Consider the following 14,574-nt stretch of genomic DNA (forward strand, 5'->3'; position numbering starts at 1 on the left):
GTGAAAGTGTCCGACTTCCTCCAAAAAGCGTCACACAATACACAGAAGATGTGGTCCCTCCCAACATCAGAGAACCAATGCTACATTCAGACTGGGCTCAGAAATGCGGGTTTGAGCAACTCCTTTTAATGAAAAGTCTATGAAATTGGATGTTTTTGTTTTTTTCCATTCAAAACTCGAGTTCACGCATCGCTAAGCACGTTTTTAAGTCAGTTTTTTGGGCTCTACTTACAAAACACACGTCTATTGAATGCATGTCAAAAGGTAAACCAGTTGAACTTTGGCCAATCAGGTACTCTGAAATTAATCATAAAGAAGAAATTGATAATTGTGTTTTATGCCCAGCTGGAAGTCTTTTGTTTATCGGAACAGAGCTGTGAAAGAAAAAGCCCGGAGCAAGATTCATGAGATACTAACACTAGAACAAGGTAGTGATAGTCAAGTGTGAACATCGTATGATAAAAGCATGCACTGCACATTCTTGAATGCACTATACATGCCCAGTATGTACGTAACATGACACACACTCATGCAGCTATGGGTGAGAAATATTAAAAACCTACACAGCTCAGCATGAGAGTCCAGGTAAGTGCATGCTGTTGGATTTAGCACACACCTGTACCTGCACACAAATATCTGAAGCTAAGTACACACATGTGACGTGTGTTGAAGAACATGCTAAACATGGGTTTTTAAACAGGCGTTTAGTCCGCCCAGATGGGGGGGGCACACACCTTTTTGCTTTTTCTACTGTTTACGAAGGCATGTCCACCTCCCACAGTTTGAAGAGGCTTGGCAAAAAATGTCAATTTGGTGCAAATCTGGTGAATCTGAAAGCTTTTTTATCTCACAGTTCTATTCTGATATATGAAAGCTATGGTGATGCTGTCATGTACAAACCACAATGATTAATTCCTCCTCTATGATGAATGTTTCCATGGATTACCTCACCAAATCTTAATTTCTGATTGGTCAAAGTTCCACTGGTTTAACTTTTAGCGCATATTCTCCTTGTTTTGTACGTAGAGCCCAAAGGCGTCATAAAAACTTGCACAGCTCCGCGTGAATGTGAGAGTTTTGAACATAGAAGCCTCAAAGGTACATAGACCTTTCATCAGAAGTGGCTGCTTTAACCCACGTTGCCGGTGTGAACGTAGCTTAAGAGGCTGCAGAAACTTCCCATGAGCACATCTCTTATTGGAGCAAAGTGTGCCCTTTTAAGAAGTTTGATTTTTCTTTAATGATATGTACAGAATATCTGGAAGTCATCTTCACAACAATAATTCTTTAAAATCGGAAAAATCCATCTTTCCAAAGATGCAGGTTGTTGTGCATCAGAGACTAATTTAAGCATCCCCTGCAACCATGCATTAGCTTTTTAAAACACAAATGCATTTTTTGCATGATTCTTTATGTTTGTGAGGAACCATTTATATAAGTAGGACTTTTTTTGCCTCACATACACATAATTGTCTCACAAATCTGAGTTTGATAGGCAGATGTTTTCCTTTTGCATGAGCCAGGAGTCCTGTGTATGAAAACATTCTGCCAGCAGTCTGTTTGGCTGTGTGCGCTGCATCTTAATCTGCATGTGTGTGTTTGCATTGATAAACTGGAGATTACAGAAAAAAGGACGGACAAAGCTAATCTGTTCCATCACTACAGGCAGATAACAGGAAGGTTACACAAGTGACACGGGAAGATCAACATCCCAAAGTGATCTCCACGTTGATTTCTTCTTGATTCAGTGCTGCAGTCTGTACTGTTTTGCGTAGATGTGGGTTTGGGAACAAATTCTCTCAAGTCCTTTCACAAGTCATTAGTTCAAGCTTTTTTAATGGAGTTTAGGATTTGGAGTTAACATTAGCATTTATTTTACCTGCTAAAAAAACAGCTTATTATGGTCTGGCTATTTGTCACCATTAGGGATTGCAGTCTAAGAAGAAACTGTGGGCTTCATAAACCACAAGAAGGGTGCCGTTAATCATAAATAAAGCTCTGCTTTTGCACTACTAACAAATAATAAATTACAAGGCAAAATCCAACTGCTATGAACAGCAGTAACTAGAATATACAGGGCTGCTTGTCATATAAGCTGTATTGATTAACAGACATGGTTCTGGTTTTCGTGTAATTTTAATCTCCTTATCTCTGTTTTTTACAAAAATGTATCAGATGACAGGTGATGCCACTGCAAGCACAAAGTAAATAGTGGGAGGCTCTTGTTTCTGTCCGCCTTTGTAAACCCTTCAGATTTATCCATGCAATTTAATTTTGTGGTAATACAATAGTCATTACTCTAGGCTGGATCTTTTTTTCATAAGACCTTGTTTCAAAGTTTTGCTATGAAGGTTGAGTGCCTTCATCAGAAAATGTGTGGAAAGTGAGCCCGGATGAGTGAGTGTTTGTGCTTACACTCCACAGAAAGCCTGAGCGATTTAGTCCACTGTCGGTCCTGCGTCCTCTGGTCAACCATGCAGGTCACATCCTTGTTGTTGTCTTCTGCGGTGGGAACCAGCCGGTATTCGCTGCGTACAGTCACCGTGCCGTCTGGCCCGCTTGTGGTGCTCGTGGAATAGTTGCCTCTAACGGAGGAAATCCAGTTGATGGTGGCTGCAGGCTTGCTGTCTGCTGCCACGCACTGGGCCACCACCACAGACTTGGTACCGGCCTGGACAGTCACAACGTCAGCCGAGTTCTTGGGCTTGGCTGCAGGGGACGAGATGAGAAAACAGGGAGAAGATGAGACCGTTAGAGGATGATAGGAATCCACACGGTGAAAAGAGACCAGGGGGGGCAGTTCACAGTGGGGGGAGATGAAAAATCCAGAGTTGAGAAAGAAATTAAACATTAAGAGTGCAGTGGGCAGAGGGGGGATCAGAGATGGGATGAGAGCAAAGAAAACAGGAATGTTTGTTGTGCGTGAACACCGAGGGATGTAATGAAATTCTGGAGGAGGAGTGTGACCAAAGGACTGTCAGTCCCTCATAGACCCAAACTTCTTCACAATATAGTATTTAGAGATCTGTCTTTATAAGATGCAGAAACTTCATAGCAGACATCTCAGAGAACCAGTTTCTTGCTTTTACTTCAACCACATTATTGCAAAACCTTCATGTTTTAAGAAAACTACCATCACCACACAGCTGATGCATCAAATTCTGTCAATTCAGTTGTAAAAATTAACAGTTTTTCTTTAAAAACTTTAAAGTTTTATATCGAGACATTTTTTTAGGAAATGAAAAGCCTATTTTTTTAAATTTGGAAATGTCTCTCCTGGAGGAAAAGAGCAGATTTCCCACAGGTTTAATGGAAAATTAATAACACTTCAACACACGCAGGGGAGCAGAGTCCCATCACTCCGGAGCGACTTTGACTTAACTAAGTGATTAATGACACGGTAAATCAGGATTACTCCGACACATTCAAGCTGTTCAAAAATAATTGATTTATGTGTCTGGCAGCTAAATTTGACTAGTGCTTAAATGCAATAACTACATTTATTAATGTAACTGTGAGGATCATTGACTTTATTTCTGTTTTCTTGGCTCATTTTCATCAAATTCATCAATAAATGTCTCCCTGTCTAACAGATGAAACATAATAAAATAGTGTTTAATGTCTTCACCACACCTGATATGCAAGAGAGTTTTATTGCCCCACAGTATGTCTGGTACTGCTACTTCTTTGACAAATAAATGAATAAAAAAATCATCTGTCTCAGTTTTCTTTTGTTTTGTTTTTGTTTTAATCGATGGGGTCCTTGTGGATTGTCTCCAGGCGGAGCAGCTTCATCTACATATTTGACAAGCAACAATCATAGATGTCAGTTTCCTCAATCTGAAGATCAGATCGTGCACCTCTGCACACCTGCTGTTTTGGAAAATTACCAAATTTTGTGTTTATTTTAATGAAATGACATTCTTTTTGTTTATGATATTTATCAAATAGACAGGTACCTCTGCCCAGTCTTATGGCAACACTAAGCCAATATAGAGTTAGAAAGAAACAAGAAAAAACAACTTTTAAGGCTACGAGTGGCGTTGCGTGGCCCACCCCAGGCCCTGTGGCACCCTTTCTGATCGTCCCTCACTCCCCCTTGCCACCCAGCTAAGAGCTGCACATGACAAATTGATGAGTAACGAGTTTATTTTTTTTATTGGTGACTTTTCTGTTAGTTTTATCTCCATAACGACCATTTTAGTTTTTAGTCACCTGGGGGTGACAGAGAAATTGACTAAAGTAAAAATTTGGATTTCCTTGGCAACAGAAAAAGAAATATTCCTAATATTTTCACATCACATGTCATTTTCATTCATTCAACTAGAGCCAGAGACTCGTGTATTGAATTTTTACAATATTCCGTTAAAAAAATGTGTGAACTACAAGAAAACGCATCTTTTACAAGCCTGCCAGGCTGTTTAGAATCTTCAACTTCTAAAACCAACGTTTTTTCCTTAACTAGTTTCACAATGATGTTACAGGAGTTAGGAGACCGTAGATCAAAAGCCCTAGGAGGGGTTTAAATTTGTAGAAGGTGCTAATGTGAGCAGAATTCAATATGGTGGCCTTTTTCCAAAGTCAAAGGTCGACAAAACTTTGGTTGTGGCTATAAACTTAAACTGCGGTAGGCGTGTGAAATTTTGCAATTACTCAAAAATGAAAATTGCCAAATTTCACACTATGTTACAAAAGGGCCATTAAGCTGTAGGTCCTTCGGCAATCTCATAATCATTTTTTATATTTCCATTGGACCTCCCCAACACGTATGTTTTGGTGACGTTAGTGGATTTTGAAATATTAATTTTAAGCCCCATTCCTTTCTTTGATGGTTTCTTCCACTGTGATGTCACCCATGGACAGGGAGGGGGGCTTCTCGTTGCCCAAAATTCATTTTTATAACGTACTTTTTTAAATTTTCGCTCAAAGGCGCAGTAAAAAGCACAAACTGGTTTTTGTGTTCAAGGACTACTGCAGGCCAGGAGAAAATCAAATGTCATGTTCAAACAATTACTTTACTTAGAGCTAGTTTTACTATAGTAGAGTTTGTGGCTGTCCAAACACATAGAAGGAGATAGATGACAGAATTCAACTAAATCCTGCAAGTAGGCCGATCAGCTCAGACTCTGGGTAAAAAGCTGGAATCACTTTTTTGCCCCTGGCTTTAAAGTGTGTGTCATGCTTCACTTATTCCATAACAGCATGAATGACGCATCAAAGCCGCCTCCTGCTGTGCTGGCGTGCAAAAGCTTGTTTCATCATGAGGTGGACCATTTTTCAATCAATCTGAATTATTTAAAAACTGAATCTGAACCTTTCACTCTACCACACCGGCTGATCTGTTCTTTCTCTGCGTCGTTAGATGAAACAGTCTGATCGACTCAAATAGAAATCTGTCATTTTAGAACCTCAGGCATTAGAACAAACAGAAAGCCTGAAGTAACAATTTGTCGATTGTGGAAGAATAGGGGACTTTTGTCATTTTGATTGAATAAAAAATATAAACAAAATATGCAGAAATTAAAAAGTTTGAAAAAAGGCACATCCTTTGAGTTGGAAACTCTAAAGTTACTGAAGAATAACCTTAAGCAATACAATAAAAAAGGAGCCAGAAATAAAGGGGAAAAAACAAACATACATTTGTAAAAAACATTCAACGGAGAGCACGATCAAACCGGCACGAGAGGAAAGAGGTGGGAAGGGTTTTAATTGACCGAGCAGCTTTAACAACTCAGGACCATCCATCCTTGAAGTCTTTTGTGACGCTGCATCCAACCGAGTCCACAGCCACTCACTAAGCCACACTGGCCTGAGGCTTTGAGAGGAAGGAGTAATTAAAAGGTAAGTGGGAGACCACGCCAACTGAGCTGAATGAGGCAGGTTATGATCCTCCCAGATCCTCCCAGCTTCATTGTGATGCATTCATGACACCACGCTCCATCCTGAGAAAATTAGAAATGCTTAAGAAAAAACTAGCAATATTCAAACCAGGAGAGTCTAAACAAGATTCAATCTTAAGAGGTGGATGAGATAAAGGCACAACTTTAAAAGGATCCTAATATTATATGTCAAAAAGACATTTAATATGCAGATGTATTTAATTTTGCTTATTTAATATAAGTAGTGCTAAAATTCATTTGAATTATTTTTTACTTTGTTTAAATTGACAGTATTCACAGCAGCATTTAACACCCCGTCACTCCTGAAGAATAGGATTCCTAATGGCTAAACCATGAAACTTAATATTGTCAACAATGTCCTCGTGTAACAGAAAAATGCAGTGGGGAGCTGTCCAAATTCATAATTGTGAGATTTAAAAACCTAAACTGTAGATATATGAAAACATGGTTTTACATTGTGTATCTAAGATTATAATCTCATTTCTGTCACTAGCCCACTTTTTCACCAAACTCTGAACTCTTTCAACTCCTATTTCCAGTAACCCCAATTTTAAACAAAAGACACTCTATTTTATATTTAAAAAACTGTCTTGTTAATTGATATTTGACTAATTTTCAGAAAATATAGTTTATGGTAACCTGTATTAAGAACCACTTTGATGAAAATGGAATCGCAGAGATTGAGTCGTCTAACTCCCTAAGAAAACTAACTGCTATAATAGCTAATATTTTATTTAAAGAAAACTTTCTTTTAGTGATCCTGGGGTAATATATTATCGTATATTTGGATATCATTTACTCTGAAAGGCTTAAGAATAGCATGATATGGGCCCTTTGATACCAAAATTGCATTTTTCTGAGTATTTCTTTATTCAAATTGTTGTGAATCAGTAGCAGATGAAAAAATGGATAGTGAGAAATGGGGGGGGGGGGGGGGGGGGCTTGTTCTGTGCCAACTGTCCCTCCCACAACTCAGAGTTGAATTTCTAATGAACTCCTACCACTCAGCAGAAACTTTGTCCTAGAAAAATGTCACAATCAGAACTAAAAGGCCACTGGGAATGCTTTGAAAGTAAGGTATGGATGATGATCAGAGGGAGACTTATCTTGCTTTTATCCCTCATTCCCTTAGTTTTTTGTACTGAAGGAAACTAAACACAAAATGCTGTATTTGTTTTACAGATTGTTTTCATCAAATCCCATTCAGCCTTTTGTTTGCTGGTGAATCGTTTGGATGTTTAAGGAGAATGCCTGTGAATACTTTTTACTGGGAACAGATGGCGTTGCATTTTGAAATACAATAATAAATCCATGCTAAGTAACATATGAACCTTAAAAATAAAAACAGTTTTGGAGTTTTCACAATTATATTCAAATCATATGTTCCTCGAAAGCGTCTCCCTGCATGTTAACGCGTAAATATGCAAGAAAGACTGCGCCCTGTAAAAAGATTCAACACTCCTTACAAGGTGACAGAAATGTTGAAACACATCAATTCAAGTTGAAGGTTAATTCAGATCACTAAAAGCTAATGAACAAGTATTAGAGATGCATCAGTGTTTAAAATGAAACTATTAAAATGTGAAGTGTGGTGCAAAAACATCAAATTTACAACAACAAAAATAACTCGTGAACTGAGAGCACCTCAGACTGTCTGTCATTTGAAGGTTCTTTGTGTTTAAAAGGATTTTGGATGATTTGCTGCTTAAAGTCAAGGCCAAATGGCTGCACTGTGATTTTTATTCTTCTTCTGTGGGTCATCTCTGCCTCTTAAACAAACATTATGTCTTGTTTTAAGTTTTTGTACAAACCTCATAAAAAAAAATCAATGTTAAATTAATAAAACTAAACACACACACACATGTACACACATATATACATATATATACACACACACACACACACACATATCTATGAGTGTGTGGGAGTTGCTTGGCTGTTGAGGTCCCTTTAATGAAGGACCATGTTTTGCACTCTGACATACTTTCACCTAGGAGCTGCCTCACAGGAGCCTCCTTTGTGCCTCTGCTCATCACTCAGCAGCTCCTCTGTATTTAATGAAGGGACACAATAGTAAGGTTGACAAAGTAAAAATATAAAGGAGAGAATTTTTTATCCTGTGTTAAACATTGGTTTGATAACAAAAGTAATGAACTTCTTGACGTAGAAAGAAAGTAAGGCGTTTTGTGGCAATTTGTTTGGTAATATTTCACTTATTTCATGTTCAGTGACTTGTGTGTAACATAAGAAAAATCTCAAAAAATGTAAAATTTTAGAGCTCCTAGATCAGTAAAATTCAACACATCTGTTAAAAAAATATTTTTTAGCTGCTTTTTTTTCCAGGCAATGTTATTGTTTTCGTTTTTTGAGGCACACACTTTTACTATGATGTTATTTTTACTTAGAGTGGATATCATATGTCTTCACTTTTGTGGACTAAATTGACTAAATCTGAAAGTTTCTCCTTCAAATGTGCTTTACTTTATTTTTATTATTTTACTTTGCCTAAAAGTTTCTATCATAGGTTTTTATAGCTGTACTCCAGTCTCCAGTCTTTTTGTGCCTTCTATTCTGTTCCAGAGCTTCAACCTCTTAACTTTCGGTCTTTTAAAATTCACAACAATGAGGGCAATTCACTTGCTGGATTTGCCCTCATCTGCCACTGTATTTGGGTCCTGCTTACTCATTGAATCCAGAATAATTTCAATATATCTGGCTGCTGTTTATTTTGCATGGCTCTCCTCCAAGACAATACGTTTTCATTCACTGCCAAGTGAGCAGCCCATTAACTTCTGTCAGGATGATGCTTTCATACCTAAATAAGTTCTGACATGTTTGGGGTTCTTCTGGATCAGTTTAGATTTAAAGTGATTCACCGCCTGCAGCTGTGCATTCAATAAGGTCGAATGTGATTGGCTCGTATGGATTCCATATTCAAAGGAATATGCAGAATTCAATTCATTTTCATTGACTTTTAGGCATTTCTTTTGCCAGGTACTTTGGCGCTGTCTCAGCCGCAGACAAAAAAGCAAGGAAGCTTTCCAGCTGGCTTTTCCCAGCCTGCTTCTGTTTTGTGCCAGCAGCTGCAGCAGCAAAGAGGACGTGGATCACAACAGTCTGCCAGACAACCAATAAATGTCTCCAGGTTTTCTCCAGAGAGCAATAATATTTAGTGTCTCTCTCCTGTTTTATTTCACAAAATATTATTGAGGCAAACTTTTACTTTCGTCTTCCATCCTTCTTTACAGGACACTTCTAAACTTTCAAAATAGATGCCAATACACAACTTTTGTAAAAACAAACACAGAAAACTTCTGTAATCGTATTAAAATTGTGCAAAAATGTATAACAAATGTTATTATAACATTTACTCTTGTTCAAAAAAAACAAACAGTCATGGATACTTAGAGATGGAAACTATTATAATTAAACACATTTTTTCTATTCAAAGCATGTCCCTTTAAAGGGTTGTTGGTGGAAAGTTGGCAGTACGTATAAAGCTTCGTGTTGAACCAGTGTTGTAGTCGGTGTGAACTCAAGGCTCTGCAAGAAATTCAAGGGAACGGTTGCTGTTCACATTCAAGCGTGACTGCTTATTGCTTTTAACTTCAGAAAAGAACAGAGAAAAATGAGAGGACATGTGGGAGAATGAATAACACCAGATTTCTTTGCAACTTGCAGTATTTTTTGAATTTGTTTTAGTTTTGGGTTTTTTTTCTGTCAAAGGCTTTAGATGTCTGGTGGTGCAGCTTGCCGATAACAGAACATTAAGAGACTTTTTTGCTTCTATTTCTAACACTTTGTAACCATTGTGTGTGCTGAAATATATAGTGGAAATCTTTATGGAGGAGTGAGAAACTCTCCTGCAGTCCTCCAAGGGAACAAAAACATGCAATCCACCGAATCAAGTCTATGGATGATGCCGGTGTTTACTCATGAACTCAGGAAATTGACTTTATTCAACCAATCCAATCAGGACAGCAGGAACATGTGGAAAACAGACGAGAAAGAAGAGGCCAGCTTGACACTGACGTGTGCTGACAACCAACACACAGACCAGAGCCCTCTGTTTGACTCACACCACCCACTGGAACACAAACTGTCAGCAGAACTCTGCAACACTGAGCTGAACATCGCCGGCAACACAGAGCAGAAAGACAAGGAACAGATACACATGAATGGAGCAAACCTCGCCAAACTGGGCCTTTGTCAAGTCAGCTGAGAAATCTGAACTTCGCAGATACTGATAAAAACACAAGAAGCCCCTCTGTAAACAAAACAAAAAAATGGCCTTTTGGACGGAGCATCTTAGGATTTATTCTTTCAAACATTCCTATAAAAGTCGAGCCGGACAAATTTGTAAGATAAAATGCTCCACATAAGGTACTTAACATCCAAACACAAGCCGAGCGGAGCTGCATAAGCAATCAGACTTTTTAAAGAGGACACCGGAGAACAGCTCCACAAACACTTGACTCCACACAGAAAAGCAAGTTCAGACTGAGCTGTGATGAGGGTCACAGACAAAAAAACAAGCTCTTCTGATGACACAGAATGCACAGAAAAGCATGATCGGAGTGTATTGTTGATTAATGATTAATTAAGCAGTACAGAATTTAAGTAACAAAAATAATTATTTTATTCTGATGAATTAATTCACACACCTACTTAGTTCAAAATGAGGAATACAAAATATGTGCAAAAACCAGCAAATAAGTTGTAATCGGCACACAAAAAGCTCATGCAGAAAAGAAATAATATTCTGTGAATCAACAAATTAACAAAGATACCCAGAGAGCTGACATTTAGCAAACAAAAGCAAAATAAAAAAGCACCATTGGTTGAATGCAGCCATCAATTTCGTTAAACAGCAAATAAAAGGCTATACTTCTTAATGCTCAATAATGTTCTTGTATTTAAAGACCAGTTGTTCCAATATGTTTCATGGGATCGTATGATAATAAGCTTTGATCATCAAGGCAACACAATTCCAGTGGTGAGTCCAACATTTGTTCCGTGATTCCTTTTTCCCTTTTTGTGGTGTGTTGGTTCCTGGACAGAAAAGTACCTGTAATAGCATATTTCTGGGGGGAAAAAAAAACACACCATTGTGTTTGGAGCCTGAATAACACTAATCTTCAGATGCTGAAGCACTGCTATTGGAAGCCTAGCAATTGACTTCAAGAACGCAGAACAATTTTGTCATTTAAAATATTATAATTAGTAAGAGTTTTTTGCTGCATCTCCAAATAAAACTTGAACGGGAATTTTCATTTTAATGTCTATAAAATCAACACGACTTAGTCACAGGCACAGGAGGTTGACCCATTCGGGCGCTGGAGGTTTTGGTCTGGGCCCATAGAGGGTCCATTGGGGATAAGCCAACAGTCAACAGTTAGGCTGCACGCACGGAGGGTGCAATAGGAGCAAGGTTTGTTCACCTTTCACTTGTATAGCACTAATGGGCCCATTTGTGCTGTGTGCAGATTTTGGGGGGTGGAAAAAAGGAAAAGTTCAATTAGAACGCCATTTATCTGTTTGTCAAATTTAAAATCACTGTCCACGATGACTCCAAGGTTGGTGACTGCGGGCCTCATGTAATGGCTCTTCATCCAGATTGGCCCTGGGTGCAAATATCATGACCTCTGTTTTTTACTCATTACGTGTAACCCTTGTGCTATCCTAGGCACCTTAACGTTGGGAGTTGGGTCATCTAGACCCACTAGACAGTGTGTTGAACCTTTTTTCTTCAATGATTTGTGATCTTCACTGGTGTCCATGGATTACATGAAATCTTTCCACCTTTATCCACCTTTGTCATGGTAGGGAGAACACGTCAATGTAAGGGTGGAGTCATCTAAGATAGCACAAGGGTTAAAAAAATTCTGCGCCAACCAAACTCTGACGTCCATGCTTCCATTATTTTTGACAATGAGCATGTACAGTTGGCAGTCATCTGCATAAAAATAATATGACAAGCCATGTTTCTTAGAAATTTCAGCTAAAGGAATCAGACATACAGAAAAAAGCATAGGTCCTAAAATTGAACTCTTGGAAAATCCAGAAAGTAGTGGAGCAGAGTCCCGCAGCCTAACCGAGTAGGACTGCCCTGACAGGTACGATTTCAATCTGTCCTACTTCCCCCCTTACATACCCTTATGAGTTCGATACGACTTTTCGCCCAATTTCTTTTTAATACACAAAAAAAGTGTATTAACCTTTTCGCTCTACTCGCTCCCCAAGCAGTCTACCATCTTAAAGTTTCTGCGGGCCCCTGTATCCACTTATAAGAGGAGTTGTGACTACGGCATTATTGATCCACTGAATTTTCCTCAAACCAAAACAGGAAAAAAAAAACATAAAAGTTACAAAGGAATCTTTTCTTTTAAAGTGAAAATTGGTCTTTTTAGTTCATTTTTGTTTCTCAAAACTGCATTTAATGTAGCTTAGCTTGTTTGTGGATCAAAATCACACCATCTAAATTTAAAATATCATCTCACTTTTTCTAGTGAATTATTGTATATTCAATAGCTGCCTTTTTTACTGAGGTACAGTTAAAATAAATGAAGACAAACAAAACGGACGAAGAAGGAAAAAAAAGGAAATGATATTTAATCAAATTAAATATTTAGTCTTCTGTATTTAAATCCTCTTTAACTGCCAACACTAATAGACAGACTTAAAATCTATAATTAACTCATAATAAAAAAAAGTTTATTTGTAAATTCAAGGTGTTAAGGTAATAAGAAAAGATCTGCTGTCAAGTATCACATAACTCAACAAGATTCTTTTTCCCTTTCACATCATTACCATGGGTTGGTTTATGATTATTTTAAGAGTGACTTAACGTTTATATTTTTCAAACAACAATATTCCAAATTTATTGGGCTTTGTGTCCACTAAAAAATACTTTTGTAAAAATCGGGAGAGGACCAATCATCGGCTGAAGAAATGGCAGAACGTTTCTCCAAAGTTGTGGGACTTGACTCACCAAGCATGACAAGGTTGGTGGTCCCTTGCTCATTTCCAGTGGGATAGGTGGCGTACTCGCAGGTGTAGCGGCCAGCGTCTGACATTCGGAGTTTGGAAATTCTTATTGTGGGGTTCTCCAGGTTGTTGAAGAGAAAAGCAACTCTGTCCTTAAATAAAGGGTTGGGAAAACTTTGTCCATAGACTGGATGGTAAACAGCTATGTTGTCCCTTTGGCCGTCGACAGGTTCCCATATCCAAGACACCTGAAAGGACAAAAATAATGTCAAATTAGGAAAAAAAAAAAAGAAGAAGAAAATCTAGACTAGTGAGGACTTAGCACAGAATATGGAAAGAAAAAAAAAATCAGAAATTAAGTTTTAGGTTGCCTAAAAGTTCATTTCTGACTTTTTTTTTATAGTTAGTACTAAAGTTAGTACTGCAGGACTACTGAATCAAACTGGTTGGCTCCAATGTGAATTTTATATTGTCCATTGAGCCTAAAATGTTATAAAAATGGTCTAAAATTCACTGCAACCTTATATATTTGTTCCAAACTTTGTCTTCAGAGCTGTCAAAACCTTTTCTTTGTCAGATTTGAGATTTGTGGAAAATATCGACGCTGCTGTGACTGTATGAGACTCTGCCTCTGGGGAGAATACCGCGATGTTATGAGAGATTGATTTTATTTCTCTCTGCAGTTTTCAAAGTGGCAGTCAATAGTGGCTAAAGTGGTGGACCGGGATGGAGAGGGAATACAGTTTATCAATACACATTTAGTGAACATCTATTAGATGTAAAAGATTCTACAGGAAAAGGCACAAGCTGCAAAGAGGAGCACAGATGCAAGCCCACATATCCACAAAAATAAATGATTAAGACTCCCTTTGCAGCTGTTGTTTGTCCAGGAAAATGCAATTCCAACTTTCTTGGAGGTAAACAATTCCCCTATAGACCAGATTATAACCTGACAGTGTGTGAAATAAGAAAAGTTTAAAAAATAAATACAAACAATATGAAAAAAAAAGGAATTTACAAATGGAGTTTTTTTCATAACAATGATAATTTTGTTATTAAAAGGTCTAAAGAAATGCAACTCTAATTATTAAAGCAAAAGACAAAACCCTGTCTAATTAACAGATACATATTTTAAAAAGTATAACACCACATATCTTTACAGTATTTAAAAAAGAATTATGGCTGCCTTTTATCATAATGGAGAACATATAGAAAGAAAATTAGCTTTAGGTAAAACTGTATTTAAATTGTTGTGAATTAGGAGCAGACAAAAAATAAAAAGCCATTGGAAAAAGCTTGTAGGTGTGACGTAGAAGCTACTACGGCAAGCCACATGCTCCCTGCTGCGGTTCATTCTAATGCATATACTTGTCGACAAATATATCCATTTACTTCGTTTTCCTCATCTGAGCTGGCATCTGGCTTAAAACTGATTGGCTAGATAGCTCCAATATTGCTCGCTATTTTTGTTACACTGATAAGTTGGGGTTGTGAGGGGCTGTAAACTAGCGGGAGAGCATGTAAACAGATGGGTGACGGGAAGTGGGGGTGAACTTATAGTCCCACCCACAACTTAAAGGGACATTTCTAAAAACTATGTTCTAGAAAGAAACTGTTTTTTTAAATTTCATCTAAAAACTACATAATCATAATCAAAAGACAACTGGAAAAGCTTTGAAAATAGATA

General features: G+C 37.8%; 1 protein-coding gene across 6 annotated transcripts in view; it reads right to left on the bottom strand.

The window, feature by feature from the left end:
- The window catches only part of pvrl2l (PVR cell adhesion molecule related 2 like), a 340,090-nt gene that overhangs the window by 173,552 nt on the left and 151,964 nt on the right, over positions 1 to 14,574 (bottom strand). For all 6 annotated transcript variants that reach the window (XM_011481007.4, XM_078954848.1, XM_011481008.4 and 3 more), the window contains exons 3-4: positions 12,892 to 13,135; positions 2,416 to 2,709 (exon numbers count right to left, since the gene is read on the bottom strand). In XM_011481007.4, the coding sequence (XP_011479309.1) occupies positions 2,416 to 2,709; positions 12,892 to 13,135 (538 nt within the window). The remainder of the gene's footprint in view (positions 1 to 2,415; positions 2,710 to 12,891; positions 13,136 to 14,574) is intronic.

The sequence above is a fragment of the Oryzias latipes genome, chromosome 11, assembly GCF_053564925.1.
Source record: "Oryzias latipes strain Hd-rR chromosome 11, Olatipes_Hd-rR_3.1".
NCBI classification, from domain to species: domain Eukaryota; kingdom Metazoa; phylum Chordata; class Actinopteri; order Beloniformes; family Adrianichthyidae; genus Oryzias; species Oryzias latipes.